This window comes from Anser brachyrhynchus, assembly GCF_964034855.1.
Source record: "Anser brachyrhynchus genome assembly, chromosome: 13".
Taxonomy (NCBI): Eukaryota; Metazoa; Chordata; class Aves; order Anseriformes; family Anatidae; genus Anser; species Anser brachyrhynchus.
Genome location: NC_137708.1, coordinates 16,219,269 through 16,240,741, shown reverse-complemented (window position 1 = coordinate 16,240,741; position 21,473 = coordinate 16,219,269). Strand labels below are relative to the sequence as shown.

The 21,473-nt window shown below is 51.5% G+C and overlaps 1 protein-coding gene across 1 annotated transcript; it reads right to left on the bottom strand.

Moving 5' to 3' along the window:
- Nucleotides 1-1,415: 1,415 nt before the first annotated feature.
- LOC308176937 (uncharacterized protein) lies at nt 1,416-20,893 on the bottom strand. The gene is made up of 4 exons (XM_080553429.1): nt 17,229-20,893; nt 13,210-13,266; nt 8,049-8,171; nt 1,416-2,236 (listed from the first exon to the last, which is right to left on the bottom strand). Exons 1-4 carry the CDS (start codon nt 17,377-17,379, stop codon nt 1,740-1,742), a joined length of 828 nt encoding a protein of 275 aa, XP_080409555.1. The 5' UTR covers nt 17,380-20,893; the 3' UTR covers nt 1,416-1,739.
- Between the last annotated feature and the right edge of the window lie 580 nt (nt 20,894-21,473).

Genomic DNA, 21,473 nt, shown 5'->3' with positions numbered 1-21,473 from the left:
CTGAAGCATGTCTTAGGGCAGTAGTTGTGATACCCAAGTCAAGAAGTCTTGGAAAACTGACCAAGATGGGGCTGTCTTCAGTTGCCAGATCAGATGGTGGGATGTTTGACAACTGGTTTTGGCACCAGCCCTGATGGACTGCTGACTCAACCCCATCCAACCCCTCATGCTCTTGCACGCTCCAGTCTCCTGGGGATGGTGTGCAGGGGGCCTGGGATAGTGTGGTCCCCCCTGCCTTTATCGAGGCTTTTGCTGACTCTGCCCCAGCCTTATCTCGTGCCGCTCTGGCTCTCCAAGTTCCTGTAAACACTTCTGTAGCGTGGCTGCATATAAAAGGAAGAAGAATGCGGATCTATCCTCCCCATCTGCCTCCCCCTGAGAGGCCAAAGCAATTCCTCCTGACAAAACCTCTCCACAGCAAACACTCGGAGAGTTTTTCACTGGGTTGTTTTTGTTTAATCTAAGAAACCACTGAAACTCCTCTGAGAGTTGTGGTTCTCTCTGTGGTTTTCTGAGCTGCTGGGGGACCAGTCTGGGGGCAGGGGGGTGCAGGATGGGGGGCACTGCCTGGCAGGGCTCCCAAGGGTGATGGGACGGCTCAGGTCAGCCAAGGGCTATGCTCTGCTACTCACCTTCCTTGCTCCTTTCAGTTTCTCAAAATTCAGTTTTGGCTCACTAGGGCCAAAGTTGACCATCTCAACCCCATCCAGGTCTCCTCTGTCAGTGAACAGCAGATCCAGCTGTGCACCCCCCGTTGGCCCATCCAGTGCCTCAGTCACAAAATTATCCACAAAATCCTCCAGAAATCTCCAGGAGTGCTTGCATCCCAATCTGTTGTCCTTCCAGCAGACCTCACAAGAGCAGGGTTCATCACCCAGATGTTTCCTCAAGTTGTTTACAGGCCTCATGCCTGTCCTCACCCTGATGGGGTTGGCCTGTAACATGCCCCCAGCCCAAAGCCACCCTCCCTGCACATCCTGGGGGCTCTCACCCAGTCCCCTTTCCCATGGAGGAGCCCCATACACCCAAACTGCTCCCGTTCTCCTACCAACGTTGGGTTCCTCATCCAACCAACAGCTCCTGGAGGCAAGGAGAAGCCAAGAGCTGGCCCTGGTCAATATCAGCCTTGCTCTGGGCCCTCCCTCTGGCTGGAGGCCCCAGCGTGAGGCTGGGCGGAGTTCAAGTATTTGTCTAGGAAAAGGAAAATATCTGCGAAACATCACAAAGAAAGTTTTGCTGAATCCCAGCTCTCCAGTTGCAAATGTTACAGATGGAGAAGTTTTGCCAAGAACGTAAGGGAGTCTGATATGTGACTTCCATTAATTTAAAGAAAAGTGAACATCTAAGCTGCTTGTACAGCTTTGAGCAGCTAAGCTCAAACATCTGTGCTGAAGAGACAAGGAGACTGGAATTCGTTTTCGACACCAACTATAGTTTATTATTTGAAACGCCAGGAAAATTCATTCTTACAAACATGAGAGCTTCTGCTAGATTGCAGCTTTGGCCCTGACGATTCACCCCGGGCCTCCTTCCTTTTTCTGTGTCGCTCCAGCTATGTTTGTGCCCCTTGGGACATCATGCGTCCCTCCTGATGGCCACGGTGAGGAGCACGCTGTCATGGCTTACAACCCTTTTGCTCACTGGATGGGGCTGAAGGAGCAACCTATGCTCCTTGCTCAGGCCTGTGGGTATCCCTGGCCACCCACAGACAGGAGCGGAGAGGAGGACGAGCTTTCCTCTCACAGCTGGTATTTCCTCAGCAGCTCGCTCTGCCACTGCCGCTTCTTGTTGGGGAAGGCGAGGGGGATCTTGATCTTTCGGAAGTCCTCGATGCACTTCCCCAGCTCCGACTCCAGCGCTTTCCTCTCCTCGCTCAGCCCCGCGGCCATGGGGCTGCCCCCCACCCCATTCTCCTTCACTGTTTCATGGTCGCTGTTACACCTCTGCCCCGTCTCCTTCACCTCCTCCAGCTTCTTCGGGGGCTTGGAGAAGTCCAGGGTGTTGGGGCGAGCGGGGCACTCCTCTGGGGCTTCCGGCCAAGGCGCGGAGCCAGCAGGGCTGGGGTCATCCTGCCCTGACCTGGGGTCTCTTGGGATGCTCTCACCCGTGGGTGGAGTGGGACTGGGCTCGCTGTGGTTGCTGGTGCTGGGGGATGCAGTGTTGTACCCACCGCTGGGGCTGGGGGGGTCCTGCCTTGTCTCCTGGCCTCGCCTGGGCTCTCTGGGGTCGCTGTGGGCTGCAGGAGGGAAGCAGAGAGAAGCACAAGAGCAGGAGATTGCACAGCCCCTGATGGAGCAAAGCCGGGGTGCAGCCACCCGGGGGACATAGCTCAGCTCACTTGGGCATTTTTTTCTCTAAAATATCTAAATTCTTAACCTACTGCATTTTTTTCCTTTTTTTTTTTTTTTTTTTTTTTGTGCATCTGCCAGAAGAGATATAAAGCAGGGTATAAAATATTTCTATATTAAATCCCTCCACCTAAATTTTGTCCCCCACGGAAGTAGAAAATGTCAAGGTGAATTTTAGTTTTTCCTGAAAACTTTTTTATTTTATCACCCCCACCCCCCCTTTTTTTATATTTTGACATTTACTTCAACTGCTCCAGCACAAAAATTACTAGAGGTGGAAAGCTGAAATGTCATCCGTCACTGAGGAGAAACCTTGAAGGCTGGATTTTCTTCATCGAATCTCTCTGGGAAGTTACAAGGATGTATCTTAGCCCCAAATTCTTTGAGTGATGGAATAAAATCTCCAAGTTCTTAAACTGTTTTAATCATCTTATCTGCAAGCCTCACAATTGCCTTCGTGAAATGGGGAACCGAGGCAGGGGGAACATAAGCTGATGAACCCAAATTCATACAAGGAGCCTAGAGCTTAGCTGGAGAATGAATTCAGATCTCTTCATTTCTTCTCCTGCTTCTTCGCTCCGAGACCATCTAACGATGATAGCTAGCTCGGCATAGCAGTTTCTCTCTAAGGCTTTCAACACATTTTGCATCACATTCCCATTTGAAGCACAGAGAGGTGAAATAACTTGTTAAGGTCACCAGGCTGAGAATGAGGCCCAGGTCCCCTGGGTACTGTTCCTGCCTACTCTCCGTGCCAGACCACACTGATCTGCTTTGTGTGGTCTGGAAAGGCTGGGCTGAAATTCAGCTGCCAGCCTGCAAACCTGCAGCCTCCACACTCTTGCAAGCCATCTGCTCTCACTTCATTCCCGTTGTATCAGGGACAGCCTGAGACCCCTGGCAGGCTGCTGAGCTTGGGGAGAGCAAGAGAGCGGGGTGCCAAATCCCCTGCTTGGGTATGGGTTGGCCGAGGTGTCTCTTGGGATGGTGATCTTCAGTCATTGTGCCTCTCCAGTCCCCACATCAGTACACAGCTTTCTCCAGGTCTTTCGCAGGTACCAGCAGTGTAATTCTTTTAATTTAGGCATGATGAGGTAGTTTAAGCCATTTCCAGGTGGCTGAGGCACTTCGCATAAAGTAGCTAATGACTCTTAATGACTGGTCTTTGGAAATACTCATTAACTGCCCATAAACGATTTACTTAGCTTTATTTTACCTCATACACCAAGGACGTGTTCTCTCACAGCCGCTGCTTCTCATGCTAACATCTGCATAAATGCTCCTGCACACACTGAGAAATGCAAATCTCAGCAGGTTTTGGTTTTCCCCCTGAATGGTGATGAAACACGAGCTTCCTCCTGGCCAAGCGTCCTGGCCAAGCACTGCAGCCTGAGATCACCTGCACAGGCACATGTGCTTCCAAACTGCACGGGGCTGGAGGGGAGCCAAGAGCCACGAAGATTTTCCAAGGAAATTCAGCTCCAGGCTGGAATTTGCATGATCCAACCGCAGGCAGATGTCAAGGGACAGAAGTTCGTCTTGGCCACCAGCAGATGTCCCATCACTGGGACAAGATACTTGGGTCTAGGAGTCTTTGCCTAAGAATTTCTGTGAGATCAGAGTCTTTCTGACCCTGATTAAAAGCCTGGAATGTGCTATTAAGCTGTGTGTGTGCTTTGGTTTTGTGTGCTAGTGATTTGAGGAGTGTGGGGATCACTGTGGCTGGAGTCTGACCTGGACCAAACCTGACATTGAATGCCCCAGACTCTGAGGCAGTCCAAGTCTTCCCAGATATTTCTTTTCCATTGAAATTCTCTGCAGCTTTCTACAAATACCTTAATTTTCCCTTGAGCTAAGCTTCCCTCACATTGTGTTTCTGGCCTGCAGCAGTTAGAACCCCTGTGCCCAGCAGTATGTGGGTACAGCTCCTGAGCTGATCCCAGCACACCTCGCAGCACTCCAGCCATCAGCTGGGAAGAATGTATGTAGACTGATTTTGTCATCCTTTTTTAATTTTCTCAGACTTTGCTTCCTGTGTGACACTTCTGTCTGCTTTAGAGCATCAATTAAAGTGCAGAAGTGACATGTCCGATGCAGCCCCATGGTGCTGTTGGAAATCCTGCTGAGTGCAATTAACGGGCTCCGGCACACAGTGAGCCGGTGCTTTGCAGGGGAAGCACACACTGTCCCAGCCCCTTGCTGCTTTTTTGGATAGCACTTTTTTCTCTTCTGAGTACTTGACAAGGAGATGAACTCGCCATGTACCAGGAGCCCAGGGCCCCGGCTCATTCCATTTGGTTTGCTCTGTGTCAATGCTTCCATCTCCAGAAGAAATCAGAGCTCTCCTTTGTAAACTGACAACAAAGACCCAGGATGGAAGGGTCTGCAGACAAGACAGTGAACCAGATATCTTGTGGCAAAGCACCGTCAGGAGGGTTTTGTTGGAAGGTCCCAGCAAGGACAGGTGAAGAGCAGTTCATTCCTGTGATCTTTCCCCACCACAATGGGGCATCTTCAGCTCAGACTGGGTTGGCCTCAAAGATCACTCTTCCTTTCCCTCTACTTGTTGCAGGCACCCAAATTTCCCCAAAAGGGAAAAGAAGGGTCTTCTCTTCTTTTTGTCCCAACAAAAAACATTATCTGAGCCCATATTGGGCATCCCAATGGAGAGATGGGCATCAGAGGGAACCCCCACCATGGGTAGAAGCAGAGCTTTGTGCATCTCGGGTTGTTTTTATTTCACTGTTTTATTTCCATGGTTCTTTTTCTTTCAGATTTCAAGTGAAAAAAACATCAACAACACATTGCTTGAGGTCAAACAAAGATGTCCCAGTTCCTTTACAAGCTTATTAAACTCCTTCCTAGCCTCTCAGATTTAGCATGTTGTGACACAGAGATGAAGAAAAGTTTCAAAACAAGAGATGGATGAGATTATTCAGTTTGTACACCTGCATGTGCCTGGAGGAGGGGGGGCAGGGACCTAAACCGTTTGCTTCAGCCAGAGTTTTGCTAGCCCTAAAAGTGCATTCAGAAAACAGGTTTATTCTTTGGTCAAAATATTTCTCGTGAAAATATTTCTCTGCCTAGTGATGGGGAGCTGCGACCAGAAATCAGGTGGGGATGCAAACCCTGGCAGACTTTATGTATTAGAGCTGTTTGCCTGGAAAATGCCAGCCTGTGTCTGCCTGGAGTGAACCCACGGCCAGCAGGACAGGCTGGGATGCACAGGGTGTACCTGCAGCCTACCCATGCCCGACGCAAAATATCTGCAAGCTCCTTATCCCCATGAATCTCAGGTCTCGCCCCTGCCCAAATTGATTATTGAAAAATCAAGCTGAGCCCGAAAAGTGATGTCTGCACTCCTGGCTGGCTCTAATCCCCCTTATTTCATCAAAGAAGGACAAGACTCTGCATAAATAAATGTCGTTGACCCTATCTGCCCGCAGCAGTAGCCCGTGCATTCCCAAGAGCCTCAATTAGCCTGGCTGTGCCAGGGAAGGCTGCTGCTAAATCCGCAGCCCTGGTGACATTGCGCATGGATTAACTGCTATGGCAACCCCGGCGGGACCCCGGGTGCCAGCACCAGGACAGACAGACAGACTTCAGTTTTCAACTTCCCTGCTGAAAGCCAACGCCCCTTCTATCCCCTGTGGAGCAATATATATATATATATTTGTCAGCACCAGCTCTGCTTTCTCTTTGCATGTTCTAAAAATGTCTGAAACAATCCAATCCTGCAGCCTTGAAACGCTAATCCAGATTTTTGATCTCAAAACGATAGATTTTTTTCCCTATCAGTCAGGTTGTCCTCTGCTGCCAGGAGGAGGGTAGGTGGGTTCTGGGCTCAGGGATTTCAGGTTTGTTTCTTTTTTGCCACGGCAGCACCCAATGGTGGGCAGGAGCTCTGTCCCCCCACTCCTCCCAGCCCCTTGGTGACAAAGAGAGCTCGGGGAGCGTGTAAATGATGGAGACGTGCTCACAGCCAGCACTGCAATTCCAACCCAACCTTCTGAAAACATTTGCATTTCCCAAACACACCTTTTTTTTGTTGGTGTTTGGGAGGGGTGCTAGCTCTGCTGTTGGTTGCGGAGGATATTTGCTGCTCGGGGGGGGTCTGTGCAGCCCAAATACCCAGGACATCCTTACCCTAAACGATGACTTTCACCCAAGTGATAACACCACTGGTTAACGCAGTGGCCACGTTCCTCTGCCCCTCCTCGGCCACCCCTGGGGTTGGGGAGAAGCAGCAGAACCCCCCCGCCCCGGGTCTCAAAAGTGTCACCCCCGTCCCTGTTGGAAGGCAGGAGCTTTGCTTTCCCCTGATGCTGGGATGCCCCAGGCCCTGGGGTGATCTTTTCTGAGCATGGTGTGTGCCCGCAGTGTGCTGGAGGAGCTGCTTAGCAGGGCCCGTGAGATGCCTGCAATGGGAAGCTGGAGGTCAGCAGCTTTATCAGACCAAGACTTTCAGGATTGCTTTGCTCGATCATGCTTTTTGAGTGCTTTATGGTGGGGACATGGCTGGTGACACGTTGTGTTTTGGCAAAGCAAATTCAGACACCAGAGGTCAAATCCCAGCACCGTGGCGGAGCCAGGCCCTCGCGTCTCATGCTGCTGCAGCTCCACATCAGCAAAACATCTGGGCTTGGGGTTTGCGTGCTGCACAAAGCAAAAGCAGCTTTCCTTATTTCTTGGCAGGAATTAATTGCCAATATTGTGCACGGCGAGCGCTTTGCAAGAGGTGCTGCCCCAGGCACCCGCTGCCTGCCAGGAGCAGCCCTCCCTGTGCTGCCCAGGCTGCAAGAGGCCAGGAGGGTTTTCCAAGGGAAAATTCCCCCGTCTGGGGAATGTCTACCGAGAGCAAATTGTCACCAGCTGCTGCATGAGGAACCCCAGCAAGAAGGAGTTTCTCTGAAGCATCTTCAGGTGGGTGGCACCGTGTGGGTTGTCACATCGGGTCTGGGCGGAATTTGTCCTCAGCCACGGAAAATTGTCATGGCATGTGTCCCCAGGTGGGATGGCAGGGGTCTGCCTGCTCTCACAGCTCTGAAATGATTGTAGAGGAGGTAGATTGTGCAATCAAAGCACAGAAATTGTCTGGAGCTGATATTTGGGTGAGAAAAGGGGTTCTTTGACTCTCCTGGTGATGGGCTATAAAAACCATAGCAGAACTTATGCGGTTAGAGGCCCCAGAAGTGAATGGCCACCAGCTGGGTGTCTGCTTCCCTCCCTCTAAATGAGCAAATGAAAGACAGGAGGACCTGGTGGAGCAGCAGGTCCTCTCGCTGGGACCTGCATCTTCGTGTCTCCTGTTGGGAACTTCCACCAGATGGGTACCGCTGCTTTCTGCAGCCCCGGCAGACAGCAGGGGTTGCTTTGCAGATTCTCAGGAAGTGAGAGAATCTCAAGCAGAGTGGTGCAGGTACGTCTGGGCAGGGGGGTGACTCGGAGGGCTGATCTTGCCTAGGTTTGATGCTTCAGAGTGGAGACCTCACCCTGCCTGGCCCAGAAGATGACCTCCGGTGATAAAGGTTACGGTCACAGGAGCTAAAGCGGAGCAGCTCAGGTTCAGAGTGGCTGAAAGCCCAGTGTGAACACACATGCACGTCCCAATCAAGTGCCTGCTGCTGGGTGCAGCTCCACCAGGGTGAGCAGTGTGTTTAACTGCAGGCACCCAGCACATCGACCCAGCGTGGTTCTCACCTGGAAGTGCTTCTGCTGCGTCTGTCTTGAGGTCCAGGATGGGCTCCGAGGAAGATATGTGTTTTTTAGGGCTCCGCTCTATTTCTGAAGGCTCGGGAACAGGCAGGCTAAGCCAGGAGCTACCTAAAAAAGATCAAGACCGAGAGAAGAAACTCTTAGTAGGCAAGTGATGCACAGGGAGCATGAAAGGGGGGGGTAAGGATGGTGAGTGGCGGCCTCGCTCCACACCTGGCTGTCACCAGCATCTGGGGCACCTCCCAGAGCACCTCGCTGGGTGACGGGGGCACAGCATCTGCTGCGGTCCCCCCCAGTGCCTCCCAGCCCCCTCCTGATGGTGACAGGTCAGCTTGAAGCAGCACCTCTAACACCTCCCACCATGCTATTCGTCCTCCTTACTCAAGGCTCTTTTTCTGACTGTCTCCTAGCCCTTTATATCACTCACGTCCAAGATACTACTTCATTTGTGGTGAATTAGCAAAATACAGGAGTGTTTATCCCAGCCTAATATTGGTGCTCCAGCTCCTCCATCTTTTCCTTTCCTGCCACTCCTGTGCAGACACTGTTGGGTTCGCTGTATAGCACAGGTGTAGCTTTGGATCTAGCTGTAGTTCCTGCCCCACACAAGTGATTTTCCTCTCCAGGACCAAGCCTCAGAGCTGGATCATACGCTGACCTGCACTGCAGTAAGCCCAGGCTGCCTTATTTCCATGTGCTGACCCTGCTGTGCCGTCACAGTGGCTGTGTCTTTGCAGGACATGCTTCTGGGGGGCACATCTGCTAGAAATCCCCACCCTAAGCCTTTGGGATTGGCATCTCTGGGCTGCTTGTGCACACGTGCAGAGGCTGTAGTGTGCACTGCTGGTGTGAGGCCAGATTGGGACACATATGTGCACGGTCCACCACGCACTCTCATCCTCGTAGGTCCCCTTTTTTACTCTACAAACCTACATAGGATGATGGAAAAACAGGTTGGGTCTAGCAGAGTGGTGAGGGGCTAGCATCTCTGTTTGCCTTCAGCCTGCTTTCTGCACTTGCTCTGTAAGGGCATTTGTGTCCCTGCTTTCTCTCCCAGCTTCTGTGTGTGACACAGGGACACACTCTCGCTCTGTTTTGAATATTTCAGTGCTAAATACCCCACAGAAGTGCTCACACACTGCTGTGTATCCAGCACAGGGGACTGCCACAAAGCTGCCGGCACCATGTCCCCCCAGGTCCCCACCGATGCTCTTGCTAACTCCATTTTCACGCTTCAAGCTGCTGCTCATCTTCACGGCAGGGGTCTCAGCTCTCCCAAGCCCACGTGCCGAGGGTCACCTGAAAATGGCTGATAACCAGATTTAGACCACCACAGAAGGTGAGCAGCTTTCCATGGCTTGTGGCTGTCAGAAACCAGGATGCCATGGGCCATGACCAACCTCCATGCACCATGGCCATCAGCTCATGGGGCAGAATAAGATGCTGCATCCAGGAGAGGGCAGCAGAATCCCAGCACACCCCCTGCCTATTGCCACTCGTTAATTGTGGCTTCTGAGAGTCAATTCCTAACAATTTCCTGAGCTGCAAACATGTCCTTCTACTCCCCATCACAATAATTTTCACCCAGAGACTCTGGAAAAGTCTTTGTGGTCACCATCTGTCAGTGAGTCCATGACAGGGTCTAATTCGTGTCCCAGGGCAGCTATTTTTGCACCATTTTCATCGTTCTGTCTGCAGTCCTAAATGGAGATCTGGAGGTGGAAGCCTGAGCCAAATTCAATGCCACGGGGCTCTTGCAAATGCTTTTGGGAGCTGTGTGGGTTGGGCAGGCACAGCTCGGCCGTCGAGCAGTCACGGTGGATTACGTCCTCCGCTGGCAGGTCTGTCCCCTCTGCCCCGTGGTTACAGGTGCCCTGGATTGTAGGACACGGGAAAGAGCACCCACCACCTCCACGTGGGGCAAGGGAACATGGTCTTGAATGCAAGTCCTGGCAATATAGATAGAGAGGAGAGGCTTTCTGATGGAAAAGGCTGAGGACCCCTCAATGCATTTTAATAAGTGATGCTCCCCAGCAGCCTCCAGCAGATCTTCAGCAGAAGCCAGGCCGCTGGGTTTTGGCTTCCCCGCGCTGTCACGCAGCAGATGAGAGCGGCCGTGCAAGCCAGTTCTTATTAAAGATTTAAAAGGCAAGCTGTCAGCAGCACTGCTAAGAGGTGGCTTTTCCTGTTATAGCTCTATCCCTCTCTAATACTAATAGGATTGGAAGGAGGAGGAGAGACGACGGCGTGCCGGCCAGCTGGGGGTGAGTGCTTCTCCTTGCAGATGCTTTGCACAGCTGGGGGGACCTTTCTAATTTGTCTTAATTGCTTGGAGGCAAAGATTAGGTAGCAAAATTCATGTCTTCTTCCTTCTTCACAGATATACATATATATTTTATTTATTTATTTATTTTTTACATTAAGTCGATACAGAAGGGCCTGGATGAGGAATTTCTGCTGAGAGAGCTGCCCCATTTGCAGTACTCAGGATTTCACCCAGTGACCAGAGGGAGAAGCGAGCAGCAATAACACACCAATGGGCACACAGAGTTGTGGAAGCAGACTCAGGACTGAACTTGGATCTCCTGATGGAAGAAAAACCCAACCTCATCATGACGCCATACAGCACGGTGTCTTGGGAGTTGTGCTGCAGAGTGCAACAGGCACACGAGGGATTGCATGTGTTAATAGCAATAACTTCAGCACCAATTAGCTCAGCTTGCTCTTTAATCATTGCCTTATGTGCAACATACAGGCAGGCTGTATATCACAACCTGTTTGTGGCTTGATTGGAAGTGATGGCCCTGAAACCATAAAATGCTATTTAAAGTCATCGTAATTCACGTGCTGCTTTCTGCCTCCCATGCTCAGGACACAGCAAGGGGCTGGTGCTCCTGGGGCTGGGTTAAATCCTTCTCTGGCGATGGGCAAAACAGGGCAGGAGAAGAGAGGGGATGGGGAGGGACACCATGCAATGAGCTCTTCCTGGGGTCAGCCAGAGCCTGGTTTGTCCCTCTGCCAGGGCTGAATCATGAGGACGTACTTATTAAAGAAATACAGATTTTGGCTGGTCCGCTGCCAACCTCCTTCCACAAGGAGGCAAACGACTCCAGCAGATAAAGCAGGAGTCCCCCTGCTTTGGCTGACACCACCTTTTGCATGGAAGACATCTCCCCACCAAGGTGCTCTTTGTTCTCTGGGCTACATCTCACCAGCTCATGGAAAACCCTCTTGCTCCTGGCCACAGACCCTGTGAGCAAAGTGGAAGGTCCCTTCAAGAGCACCAAGGCATTGCTCATACGGAAGCACTGAGGAAAGGCTGGGAAGGTCGTTTCCAGCAGGACCATGCACGTGAACATGCTGTTCCCAGCGACGGCTCCTTGGCAGTGTCTGCTGCACACAAATGCCTCCAGCTGTCTTTCTTTACACAGGAATTTGCTTTTCTATGTATTTTCCAAGAGTCACCTTCTGGAAAGCAGATCCATTGGCAGTTTCCATACAGATGTGACTGTTCTTGCTTCCTAGTTATTTTTTTTTGCCAAGCAGAAATTCCACAAATTAATGGTGTCACAGGGAGATCCCAGCCAGGACCAGGAGACTGCTCAGTGCTGGCCAAGCTAGGGATATCAGCGTCAGGAAGGCGAAAGGAAAGGTGACTGCAACTCTTAATATACCGGGGGAAATAGCAAACTGGAATCCCTTCTTCCAGCCAAACCAAATGTTCTGCTCAACCCCAGAGGGAGGAGCCCACACGGAGCAGGGGACGTGGATCTGGGTTGCCCACTCCAGCAGATGCCTTGACCGTGTGGCATGGGTTCTGCCTTCCAAGTGGAGTCTCAGCTTCTGGGCAACAAGAAACAGGGAGATGGCTTTTTCTCTTTTTCCACCTTCCAGAAGTTCTTCTCTTATTTTGCAGAACCTCTGTCCAGATGTGTGAGGACTTTGGGGTCAGCCAAAACAACAACTCGCTCCGGGTGAGCCTCTTCCTCCTGGAGTTTTACACCAGATTTCCTGGCTTTCCCTTCTCTTTTAGTGTCAGTTTGGGGAAATGAGGTCTGCCAAAATAACTGCAGCTCCATCCATTACATCAGCTAAAGGCTGTCCCAGTATGCAGAAATGCAGCATGTAGGCTCTTGATTCCAGCTGAGTCCCCCATCCCTTATGCCAGGGATCCAGCCCATAAATTCAAACCCAGCTCCAGCCAGAGTGGGCAGCAGAAGCATCATTGTCTCTTTCCAAAAGTGAGCCATAGAGAGATGAAGACATTTGCAGAGAGCCAAAACCACCCTGCCCTCCCCCCCCCCCAAGAGACAAAGTCTGCATCCTGCAAGGTCTCCTCCTGCTTCACCCTTCCCTCACTCTTTGTGCCTTTTCCTACCCAGAGAGTTTGACATTACTCATTGGAAAATCTGCCAGAGTCTAATCCCACCCTGGGGAGCCTCTCCTCCATGTTACATCTGAAACGTTCCCCTTTCCATTTCCTTTTAGGAGCATAAATCCTTTGGGCAATGACTGTGGTTCTGGACTACAGCCTTTCCCCAAAGCCAAGGAATGTGCAGAATAACGTCTCCCTGCGGAGTGCCAGGAGTCAAGCACGAGCTGAGCAATGCAAGGGGGAGGCTGTGCTTTCAAGTGAGATGCAGTGTCATGCTGATCAGCCCACTGCTCAGCATCCCCACGTACACAGATGCTCGCTGGAACATCCTACTGAATGTCCCTGCTCACGCACTAAAGGGATGAGAGGTGGTTACCTCTCCCTCCTGCATCCTCTTCTGCTAACCCAGCTCTGGCCACCATTCAAAGAGATTAATTCCTAGGATCTGGGAGGATTTCAAAGTCCCCTTTGAAATGTGTTGACTCAGCCCCACTTTTGGTCCCAAACCCAGTTTGTCTGACACGCACCACAGTCCCTTCACCCCTTCCTGCAGGTGGGGTGAAGGGACTGAGGCCACCAAGCAGGCTCCCATGACCAGTGAGACCAAGCACTGCCTCACCTGGCCATCAGGAGCAGCACAAGGAACCTCAGCACTGAATCTCAGCTCCTCGAGCCCCTTGGGACACCTCCTTGCCCAGACAGACCTAATGCCTGCCTTCACCCTCACCCCCTCCCAGCCTTGCCCTGGAGCGTCCCTTGGGGTGCCCTTACCTGGGAGGCTGCCGTGCCTGGAGAGCTGCCTGGAGAGCTGGCCTCGCACAACAGGACCTAGAAGCAAAGGAGAAGGTGTGGAGATGGTTTTCCACTCCACCGTGATGACTTTCTGGTGACCTCCCGTCGCACAAGCACACCCCTGGGGGAGGTATACAGGGAAAGGTAGAGCGCCCAGCGCATGAAAAATGATGTCCAGAGAATTTCCCCTGGGTGTGCGCCATGAACCCAGCCAGGTTCTGCAGGGCTTGAATTGTCTTGGAGTGCCTCTGGTAGGCACCCTGCTGCATCCCTCCAGAGCATTTCATGCTGCTTCGAAGGGACGAGTAAGCTGAGACCCCCACCTTAACCTGGGAAAAGGGTCAGCACAAACCCATCTACTGTTCTGCTTGAAGAGATGCCCTTGTACTAACAAAATCTGGCAATTTTTTGAAGGGAAAATGTTTTCCAAATTTGTTCTGTAGGAGCAGGGACAAGGTAATGGGCTACTGCCCTGGGACAAGGAAGATCTCTGAGCAGGTGAACCTGCCTCCAGCCCAGTCCCCTGGGACACTTTAGTGCTTTCTCACTGAAATCCCTCCTTTGGAGGGAGCCGTGGAGGACAGCCACTGGTTTTCATCCCTAAAAAGCTGTAGGAATTTTGTGCTTGCTGGGCAGGAGGGCAATGCCTGTGGAAGAGCCCCAGATGGATTGTTAATTCATTTGGTTTCCTTTCAGAAGAATAGTGAGCTGAAACAAAACATTTCTCTCTCTCTGGTTTTAGCTGGTTGCTACTGAAAAGCAATATTCCCTAGAAACAAGTTAATAAAATGTGGAGAGGCAGGTTAAAATTACACTTAATCTTGATATATTGTTTGAAAAGAGGGGAATAAAATTCTTCATTTAAAAGTGCAGAAGGAAAAGTGTTTTTTGCATGACAAAAAAATCCTTTCATCACTGTTTCTTGTATTTTTGATGTATTTGCAACTAGTCTTAATTAACCCCAAACCTGCATTTTTTCAGCAATACATGGTTCACCTGAGCATGTTTGCAAGGCTCCATTTAGGAATTGTAACTACCTCGGTACATAGCAGGCAAACAATAAAAAAAATTAAAACAATAATTAAAGGCAGAATTAAAAACCACCTGCATGCTCCTAATATGCAGGGGGAAAAATATTCGTCTTACGTTAAGTCAACAAAATAGTGGATAATGGAGAAGAGTTAATACATTTTCCTGAGTGCTTTTTGATAAAGGCCATCAAAGAGGCTTTTAAGGAAACTCAATAGCCAAAGGGGGATTGTCTAGCTTCCACACTGTATTAAAAGCTTATTAAGATGGAGAAAAGAAGAAATGGAATCAAGAGTTCATTCTCAACGTATAAATAATATAATAATAGGACATCCCTGAGAGTCCATCTTGGGATGAAAATCTTTTATTAACGATGCAGGAGAAAGGGTGAACAGTCAAGTGGAAAAATTTTGCAGAGAACAGAGAATAATATCAGCTGGCCGAGGCCAGGGAAACTGCACAGGGACTTAACGAAGGCGTGCTAATGAAGAGCCTGCCGGCAGGTTAATTGAGACGCCGAGCAGTAAAAAGCAATATGTGTGAGAAGGCATCACTTGAGCTGTTCAGACACCTTGGTGGGTTTTAAATCAGCCTTAGAGATTCAGGAGGGGAAAGGAAAATAAGGCAAGACCCCGGTGCTGTGCTGGGCAGACGAAGAAATGCTTGCTCAGCACAGACAGCAGGCTGCGTTGGGCAGGGGGATGAGAAACCACAGAAAATATAAAAAAAACACCCTTAGGAAATAGACTTGGGCTCTCATTTTGGTGCTGGCCACTTCCCCTAGGGACAGACAGAAAAGATTAATGTCTGCCCAAAGCCCTTTGTGAAAGGCATGAAGGTTTTTACAATGAGGAGGGTGCGACAGGGGAGTCAAGAGGAAAAAGAAAGGAGAAAGCCGATGGAAGCTTTGCTACGATCATAAAAATACAGGGCTTTTAATGGAAAGCCACCTTTAAGAAATACCCCCTTCCAAAATTAGGCGAGATAAGGTTGGAGGTGATAAGAGACAGAAACCACGATGCTCAGGGGTTTGAGGCATCGCTGCACACCGAGGTTTGGGGGAATCCCCCCGAGAGGGCAAGCACAAACCAGACGGCTGTGTCCTCGGGTTTCTTCCACCTTGGGCCGAAATATCTCTGCCAGGCATTGCCAGAAGCAGGACACGGAGCCAGGCTGATAAATCCTCTCCCGGTCTTGCTCTCTAATGTAATAGTTTGCGTTTTCAGCCTGCCCATGTATCATTGCTAGATGGGCCAGGGCACTTAATCCCCCTGGGCTTGTTCATTATTAGAAAGTTTTTCAGTTTTCCCTTAACGTCCTTCAGATCTGATGTGATTACTGGATCTGGCCAGGGCTGAGTCCATATTCTGAGACAGGAGCAGTAATTTGGCGAGGGTGGTGCAGCCTGGGTGGGGATGGGCAGGGGACCCGCCGGGGGCAGAGAAGGGGCAGGCGATGGGGGAAAAGCCACCCCCTTACTAGAGCTCTATCAGTAATTTTAAAATATTTTCTATAGTTCCTTAAGCACAAGCAGTATTTCCCAGATCTGCTCCCATCATCAAGTTTTACCCGGTGCAGAAAATCTGTTAACCCCATGTCCTGTACTAAGGGCTTCTGGTATATGGGGTCCCAACACCGACCCCATTGCCCAGGGGAGGCACCCTGAGCAACCAGAGCACTGCTGATCCCGAACCCAAGCTTTAGCAGGAACAGGAGCAAGGCTTCCCCCCTCCCCTCCCATTGTTTATGGGAGAATTAATCAGAAAATTGCAACCCCGCCAGGCTTTGAGGTTGGAGCTAAATCCCTTTAAATCGGTGTCACTGAGCTCCCAGCCTCCGATTATTTAAATAATGGCTTGATATTTTTTTAATTATATTTGACTCTAGTCTTCAGAAGAAAACAAACAAAAAACCCACTAGATTTTGTTTCAGATCAGATGTAAAATGGCTTAAATGGTGAAGCACAGCTTTGCTGGATGACATTTCCTTGCTGGCTATGCAGGTAGGTGAGGGCAGACATTGCCCTGTGTGCAGGGGAAAGACAGCCTGGTACGAATATCCTGGTGGGATGGCCAGGAAGAAAGATAAGGGTGCCTAAATGTGCGTGTTTCCCCCACCTCTGCAGGCAGCCAAGGAGATGCCAGCTCAGATAGGGCCATGTGTGGAGATGGGATTAAGGAGAAGACCTCCTAGGCAGCAGCAGCACGGGGGTGTGCAGGTAGGTACTGGCAGAGCCGGGGAAGGGAAGGTGATGTAAAAGAGCGAGATGAGAGATAAGGCTGGGACGGAAACGAGAGCACAGTGTCTGCTCCTCGTGGGGCTCCAAGGTGGTCTAATCCCCATGCCCACCCACCAGCACTGGGCTGCTGAGAAGAGGGAGTGGATGGATGGATTCCCCTTCCCTTTCTCTGCTCCTGGAGGCAGGATCCTAGGGGATCACCTCTGGTGGATGCTTGGCCATCCTGTCCCCAAAAAGGAGACATGAGCCCTCCCCAGGGACCTGCCTCAGGTGCTGCCCGTCACTGCTGCAGCAGAGAGAAAATGCTTAGTGATGCCCAGCCGCTTCTCTGTAGTGACCTCAGTGTTTCTATTCTTGGCCTCTCTCCCGTGACCCTATATTAAAACTGATTATCGTCCATTTTATAATTAAACATTGCCTGATGATGAACTGTTTTCACATCTTCTCCTTTCTAGACTAAACAAACCCCGTTCCTCCAACATTTCCTAATAAGCTATGGTTACTAAACCTCATCTTATCACTCGTACTTCTCCTCTGGACTTCCTCCAGCTCGTCAACAGCTTTCTTAGCTCGGCGGCCCGAGGCAGGCAGGGCATTGCAGTCCCAGCACCAGACCAAGAACAACGCGCCCACGTCTCCCACCACCGAGGATGCTGCAAATATGTCGCGACCTGGCATGCATCATCCCACCAACCCAGATCACAGGCCTTTTCTTATCTTTTTTTCTCACTTTTGCTCCATTTTGCACTGAGGTGTGCAGGACATCTTCTCAGCTTCTTCAGTGAGCTCCCATCCCCTTGCTTTTGGGGTGCCCCATGCTGTGCGTGCATCGTGCTGCGCCGGCAGCGAGCTGCTCCGGGAGCAACGAGCCAGCTGTGCATCTGCTGTCATCTGAGTTCATCTAGACGACGTTTCTCAGCTGCAAAACCTCGCTTAGAAGATGAGGGTGTAGTTCCTGTATGAGCTGCAGCCAAGCCTAGCAGGGACTGTTTCAGGCAGGAAACCTCCAAAGGGCAGCGAGAGATGGGGAGAGGTGGGGAGTGGGTGGGGGGCATTTGTGCGACTGCAGAGTGTGATGCTCTTGGGCTGGTGTTAACAGTTTGGGTGTTGGTTTTTTTTTATTATTTTTATTTTTTTATTTTTATTTTTATTTTTTTTTTATTTTCCCCAGCCATTTGCTGTGTGTGCTCCTGAACTCAGCAGGTTCCATCCCGGGATGCTCAGGAGGCTGATAAGCACAGTGAGGAGGGGGGGGGCAGTGGCTCTGCCAGCTCACCCTGGGGAAACTGACCCCCCTCTTTGTGCAATTTGGTGTTTAATGAGTAAATTCAGCTCTGCTTTGCTGCTGATGTAATTTGGGTTGGCTGTCAGCATGCTGGTGGGCTGCCTGTGTGCGGTGGACCTTGCAGTCTGTATGGTAAGAAACCCCTTAGTACCAGGGCTGGCAAGGTGTACGGAGGAAACCAGGGGTGCTCCTGCTCTCCTCGCAACAAAACCAGCTCAACAGACCCATGAGGACATGCAAGTTACAGCTACTGTTGCTTGTAACCTAGAACCAAACCCCAGCACCTAGATCCTGGCACACATCTGGCACAGTGGATGGAGCCCATCGATGCCCACGCCTCGATGCTTGGGCTGCTTTGGAGCAATCTGGACCTGCCAGCACAGACTCAGCTCAAAACCATGAGCACCAACACCAGGCACACAGAGATCTGAGCTCCTGGCCCTGTCTTGAGTCTAAAACCACTTATTCTGGATTATTTTTTTCCTTTACCCCGCCCCCAGCTCCGCACTGTGTTTCTGATGTGCTCTCCCCAGCCAGCGAGGCCGGTTCTGTTTGGGATGCCCCAAAACACCCCCACCCTCACCCTGCAGCAGGGTTGGTCCCCCAAAACTCAAGACAGGAATGGTTTCCCTGCTGACCCTGGGGCTGCCGATCGCCACGAGCTGAGCCAATGCCGACAGCCCCCAGACGAGCGGCTTTCTCAGGCAGCCCCGGAGAAAATAAAACTCTCCCGAGCCATGGAAAATGACCCGAGCCTGCAATTCCTCCCTTGCTGTCTGGAAACGGCCGGGGCTGTGTTTTCCAAAAGGTTAAAACACAGGGTAGGGATGTTATTTTAGGGAACGGCTGAGCCCCGTCAAACCTCGTCCTGTTTGTGCAGATGCGGAGCCGGGCTGGGATCCAGGCCGCCGTCCTCCCCCCGCGGGGAGGGCTTTGGGCTGAGAATAATGACGCAAAGGGGGTGCAGAAAGGGGCTGATTTGCAGGTGGTGCTGAGCTGTTCCAGCCACGGAGCACAAACAACTGCCAATGAATAAAATCCTCCCCCCCCCCCCCCCCAAGTTTTTCTATACCTGCAATTAATGATGGGGGCACCCCCGCAGGAGGCTGCTGGAGGTCAGTTGTGGACGTGGATTTTGGCTGGAGTGACCGTATCTGCGGTGAGGGGATGCTGGGTGCAGGATGGGACCCTCCGTCATGGTGTGCACCAGCGTGGTGATGGAGCTGGACTGGTTTCTGGAGCTCCACGGGGCCCCAGGAGCTGGTGCCCTGCTAAAGGAGGTCCCACCTGAGTCCCTGATCAGTGGGGACATGGAGGAGGTCCTGCTGGACCCCACGTCTCGCTCAACATTAACCCTTCTGCTGGCGGTCTGTGCTTTACCCTCCCCACCTGCACCCCAAGGTCCTGGCATTCATTCACTTCTGAGAAATCCCTGTTAAAAAAGACACCCTTGGTGGCTGCGGCTGGGCTTGTCCCAGCAGCACAGACCTAAGGACACAACTGGTGGGCTGCCAAACAGGGAGGAAAGTCCAGCCTGGAGGCTCCGTGCCGTGATTAATTGCTAATGGCCTGGCCTTTCTAGCAGTGGCTTCAGGAGTGAATAATTGCTTGCTGCGGGTGCTCAGGCTGGATGAGGAGACCTCGCTGCTCGACACAGCCATTTAGCACCCATAGGCATGAAGCTCCATGGTCCTGCACGCTGCCTTGTCTCCTTCAGCTGCAGACAAAGGCATCAGTCGGGTCATTAACTCGAATTTCCCGACCTGTTTGGCTACCAGAAGGACCATCTATTATTATTAGGCAGGGAACCCTTGCAAACAGGTCACCCCAGCACAGCATTATTTTATCGTGTGCAATCAGGCCTTCCACGGGAGAGCTTCCCTCTTTTGGTTTGGAGCCTGGTGTGTTTGTTTGCTTAATGGCCCTCTTCTGACACCGTGTCTCTGTTCTGTTGTGCCTTCCCTGGCCCATAACCATTATAACCATACATATAACCATATAACCATAACCCTTTTGTAGGGCGCTAGGTGGGAGCTGCAGCCTTTGTGGTAACCTGGTGCTCATCGTGGAGGTGCTGAGCACAGGGGGAAACTCAGATACACCCCAAATGGTACCCCCAACCACATGAGGGGCATGGGTACAGCATCTGCGAGGGGACCACAGCTCCAAACTGGCTGTCCTCCCGGGTTGGCAGCTCCCTCCTGGATCACTGGAAGGCTTGTTGGTGGTCTGTCACCCACACCAGGATCCCTTCGATCTCTTCGTGGCCAACGTGTGGCATGCTCATGGCTGATCTACCTCCCTCAGGACTACATTAAAAGGCACGCTGAGAAAGAGAGGCCCCGGGAAGGGGAGATTTCCACCCAAAATTCCTCTCCGCAGGAGGATGGTTGGTTGCTGACCCTACAGCTGACTCCCAAACCCCTCTGTCCAGGCAGTGCAGCCCAGGTCCAGTTGATGGTCCAGCAGAAGCCCAAAGCATCTGATGGGCACAGCACACCCACCGGTGTTTTACCTTGACCCTACAGCCTACATGTCTCTGCGGGCTCCTGCTGGAGTCCTTGCGGAGACACCTCAAACACTGCTGAATGCTGCTGTGTTGGACACCTAGGTGTCCCTCCAGACAGGCTCCTCATCCTCCTGCACTGCCCACATCCCTGCTGCACCATTAAAGAACAACCAAAGGCACTGCCAGCTGTGGACTTCCATGCCTTGGCACTGCAGGACCTGCATGTGTTATACCACAGCTGGTCTTAGCCCCCTCTGATTTTTTTATTTTTTTATTTTTTTTTTATCCAAGATCTTGCTAATTTTCTGAGAGCACGCAGAGCTGCTGATCTTATCGCTGGTGGGTCGTGGTGACCACTGCCAGCCTGGAGCTGCAGGTGCACATGGGGAAGGCTCCTTGGCCTTGGTTCATGTCAACACCTCTCCTCTAGTGACCCTGCAGTCCCTTCTTGGTGGCTTGTACCAAAAATCTTCCGTTTTTTTTTGTGCTGAAGTGCTCCCTCCCACCTGGCTGTGGCACCCCGGGCTCTCCAGTCCCTTTAATACTGTCCTTCTGCTTAGCCCTGGGGGTAGGAAGTCTTGAGGAACAATTTCAGTGTAAATGGTTAATCTGGGGGGAAAGTGATTGCTTTCAGAGGGGGTTTTAATGATTAACTACAGAAAGAAAAGCAAAGTTTGTGGAATAAAAAGGTGGGTAGGAGGGAAGGGAAGGGAAGGGAAGGGAAGGGAAGGGAAGGGAAGGGAAGGGAAGGGAAGGGAAGGGAAGGGAAGGGAAGGGAAGGGAAGGGAAGGGAAGGGAAGGGAAGGGAAGGGAAGGGAAGGGAAGGGAAGGGAAGGGAAGGGAAGGGAAGGGAAGGGAAGGGAAGGGAAGGGAAGGGAAGGGAAGGGAAGGGAAGGGAAGGGAAGGGAAGGGAAGGGAAGGGAAGGGGAGATGGAGCTCCCCAGGGGGATCCATCACCGTCAGCAGGGCTGACTGGGGTGACTTCCACTAAACGTGAGAACAAGGAACGTTTCCTGACTCCTGCCAAGCCTCTGCCTGACACGAGCCGGGGCAGCCTGTCCTTTGTGTTCATGACACTGACGGATGGATGGCCTCAGCTCCTGCAGAGAGGGAGGAGAACTGCCTACAGCGAGGCTCCCGGGTGCCAAGAGCTCACCGCTCCTGGCAAACACAAAGATATC